General features: G+C 28.8%; 1 protein-coding gene across 1 annotated transcript in view; it reads left to right on the forward strand.

Annotated features, from left to right (window-relative positions):
- Positions 1-631, forward strand: part of LOC130442802 (aquaporin-11) — a 141,011-nt gene extending 140,380 nt beyond the window's left edge. Inside the window, exon 6 of the mRNA XM_056777161.1 lies at positions 278-631. Coding sequence (XP_056633139.1) covers positions 278-474 — 197 coding nt within the window. The 3' untranslated portion in view covers positions 475-631. The remainder of the gene's footprint in view (positions 1-277) is intronic.
- Positions 632-3,850: the final 3,219 nt, after the last annotated feature.

Genomic DNA, 3,850 nt, shown 5'->3' on the forward strand with positions numbered 1-3,850 from the left:
TTCAAATATATCTTCTCATAATAGGTTTGAAAATAAAGAGAAGCAATTTGAGAAAATTTTTCACGAATTTTGGCTTCTATAGACTTGAAGAAGCTCTGTAGACGTGCAAAAGTCACTTTAACAGCTGATTTATAAAGATATCTATTGTAAAGTAAATTTATGATCAGAGTTTTTCATATTTAGATAGAAATCATTAAAAAATTTCATAATTTGTTGATTAATTGATGAAAAAGATCGAATTGATAATGATTATTAAAATTTTCACTTTATGTTTCAGCTTTCAATTTTTCCGGTGGTTACTTTAACCCCGCCTTGGCGACATCATTAAAATTGGGCTGCGACGGAAACACTTTCGTAGAACACGTTCTTGTTTATTGGTTCGGAGCTACTGCAGGTGCTGTACTTTCAATCTTCCTCTTCAAAGCTACGTATATCCAAGACATTATCTCTTCATTGAAGCCAAAAATTGAATAGAGAAAAATTATTTGCAAACGTGGATTTTTTTTAAACGAAAATTTTCAATTCAATTTTTTCTTTTGTCAAATTTATTTATATTTGCCAATTTTCCTAATGTGTTCAAATATTCGCAATTTACAATATCGATTATTTATAAATAAATTGTTATTTGTTATTGTTTTTATTGGAAAAAATTCTCCAAAACATCAACAAACAGAAGAATTTATCGCAAAAATTACTCGAGTGTGTTTAAATCACATAGACGAAAATCCATGATACCAGTAGTTCAAATGTAACTAAGGTATAATAAAAGGCTATAATTATCATGAAAAAAATTGCAAAGTGAATTATAGTGATTCTAAGAGTAGCTATGGCTATGTATTAGCCAAAATAGGAAGTGAAATATGTTTTGTCTGCATTTTCGCATCCTACAAGGCTAATTATGGAAAAATGTCCATTTCTTTAATAATTTTCAAAACTATTGATGTACTTCTAACTTTTATTCCACAATAAAAGCGATAGAAACGATACGATTAGAAATAAAAGCGATTACAATGGATAACAAGTGATTAAAATCGACTTGCAGAAATTAGAAATGATTAATAGGGATTGTACGAAAGTCATTTATCGGTAATAATAAGCGATTAGAAGTGAGTTGAAACGATTAGGATGAATAAATAGCGATCGTACGCATTGGAAATTGATCGAATACATATAAAAGCGATTGATAAAGAATTGATAAATCGTTATATGAATTGAAAATCAGTTGTAGGTTATTAAAAGCGATTAAAAGTGATTAAAACCGACTAGAAACAATTCGAATAAACAGATCGTGATTGTGAAGCGACTAGAAGTGATGATGAAGGGCCTGTAAGAATATTGAAAATTAATTTTGAGAGATTATAAGTAATTGGAGACAATTATAAGCGACTCAAGAAACAATCAAAATTGATTGGAAGTGATTAGAGACAGTTAATATACGAATAAAAGTTATAAATGAATGATTAGTGGCAATTGAAAGTGATTAAAAACTATTGCAAATGAGTAATTTAGTAAAAAAGTGATGAATTAGTGATTCATGTCCATGGAAAATGATTGAATGCGATTATAAATGACTTAAGGAAATAAATCGTGATTAAAAGCCATTTATGATGATTAAAAGTGATTTTAGGGGATTGTAAAGTGATCGAAATATGATTAGAAGCTACTAAAAGAGATATATCGTGCTTAGAAACGATTAGTAACGGTTAAAAGTGGCCGTAAGAAATTGGGAAGTGATTAAAAGCGGTTAGAAGTGACTATAAAAGAATAAAAGTGATAAATAAGTGATGAGAGTTTGTTAAGTGATTGAAAACAACTAGAAGTGACCAAAAGAGATATATCGCTATTAGGGACGATGAAAAGTGATCGCGGGGATAAAATATTGACTTAAAAGTGATTAAAAATAATTGTAGTCCATCGAAAAATGACTAGAAGAGATATAAATCGTGATTAAAAGCGATTAGTAACAGTTAAAAGTTACCCTAAGGGATTGGGAAGTGATTAAAAGCAGTTAGAAGTAACCAAAAAAGAATAAAAGTTATAAGTGACTGTTAAGTGATTGAAAACAACTAGAAGTGACCAAAAGAGATATATCCCTATTAGGGACGATGAAAAGTGATCGAGGGGAAAAAATATTGACTTAAAAGTGATTAAAAATAATTGTAGTCCATCGAAAAATGACTAGAAGAGATATAAATCGTGATTAAAAGCGATTAGTAATAGTTAAAAGTTACCCTAAGGGATTGGGAAGTGATTAAAAGCAGTTAGAAGTAACCAAAAAAGAATAAAAGTTATAAGTGACTGTTAAGTGATTGAAAACAACTAGAAGTGACCAAAAGAGATATATCGCTATTAGGGACGATGAAAAGTGATCGCGGGGATTAAATATTGATTTAAAAGTGATTAAAAACGAATAAAAGTGTATCGAAAAATAACAAAAGGACATAAATCGTGATTAAAAACTATTCGTGACGGTTAAAAGTTACCGTAGTGAATTGAGAAGTGATAAAAAGCGACTTAAAATAAATAAAAGTGATTATTAGCGATTTTGGAGTTATTAAAAGACTAATAGAGATAAATTGTGGTAGGAACCGACTAGTGGCGATTAAAAGTAATTGTAAGGGATTGAAAATGATTGAAGGCGATTAGAATTGCGTGTAGAAATAAAAATATATGACAGGGTTTTGGTTACAGGAGTCAATTTGAGACTGTAAGTTCACTACGTAAGGATAAAATAAATTCGATTTTAGGGATTTGGGATATGTAAATAAAACGATCTATCGTCAAATCAAGTTTTTATTATAAAGAATTAATTCGATAAATGTATAAAACGATAATTTCCAATAAATCATAAAATCAATAAATCAATTTCTTATAATTATCGAATTCTGAATAAATAGGGAGGAAAAAATCCTCAAATATATATTTATTTATATATATATTTCTATTCTAGGGTCGTTAATATCTCTGCTAGAATGCGAAACGCGTGCAGCAACAATTGAAAAATCGCGCTTCAATTCATAGAAAAAATTTTATCAACAAGTGGAGAAAAATTTTGCAAATCGAGTCACTGTTAAGAAAAAAATCAACGTAATGATTCGAAAATTGTTCAACGGCTGCTGCAATTTTCTATAATACGATTAAATAGTAGTTTTTTTCAACAATTTCGTTTATGTGCAGTTAAATCTAAATTTTTTTTATTTTATTTTTGCCTGAAATACTAGAATATTTTTTAAATGTTTTTTCGATATGCACATCCCCAGCATATAGCGAATTACCGCCCCAATACCACTCTAAACGAGGAAAACCGTATAATAAAATTATAAAAAAATACAAAATCTCATGAGAAAATTATAGAGATTTAAAAAAATTCGTTGTGATTCGCGATATTTTCAAGAAAAAAAATTTCTTTGTCTTATAATAAACGAACTCTTTATTTTTGCTATGTTTAGTTTAATACCATTGAATTGAAAAAAAATTACGAAAAAATTCAAGACAATTTCGCAAAAAAATCAATAAACAAAATTGTACGAAGCGCAACGAAGCATACAGAACTGGAGCACGCAAAAAAACAAATCGGCAACAAATGGAACCATAGGACACAAAAAAGATGCAAAGGGTTTAAAGCGATCGAAAGGATAAAAGCGATAAGAAACGATTAACTACGATTGTGACTAATGGAAATCAGTTAGAAGCGATCCAAAGTGATTACATATGAAGTAAATCGATTTCAAACGATGAAAAATAATCAAATGTTAACAAAGAAAAATAAATCGATTTTAAATGATAAAAAACTATCAAATATTGTTACAAGTTGAATTAAAGTGATTATTTATATTAAAATCGATTGTAA

This window comes from Diorhabda sublineata, chromosome 1, assembly GCF_026230105.1.
Source record: "Diorhabda sublineata isolate icDioSubl1.1 chromosome 1, icDioSubl1.1, whole genome shotgun sequence".
NCBI lineage: Eukaryota > Metazoa > Arthropoda > Insecta > Coleoptera > Chrysomelidae > Diorhabda > Diorhabda sublineata.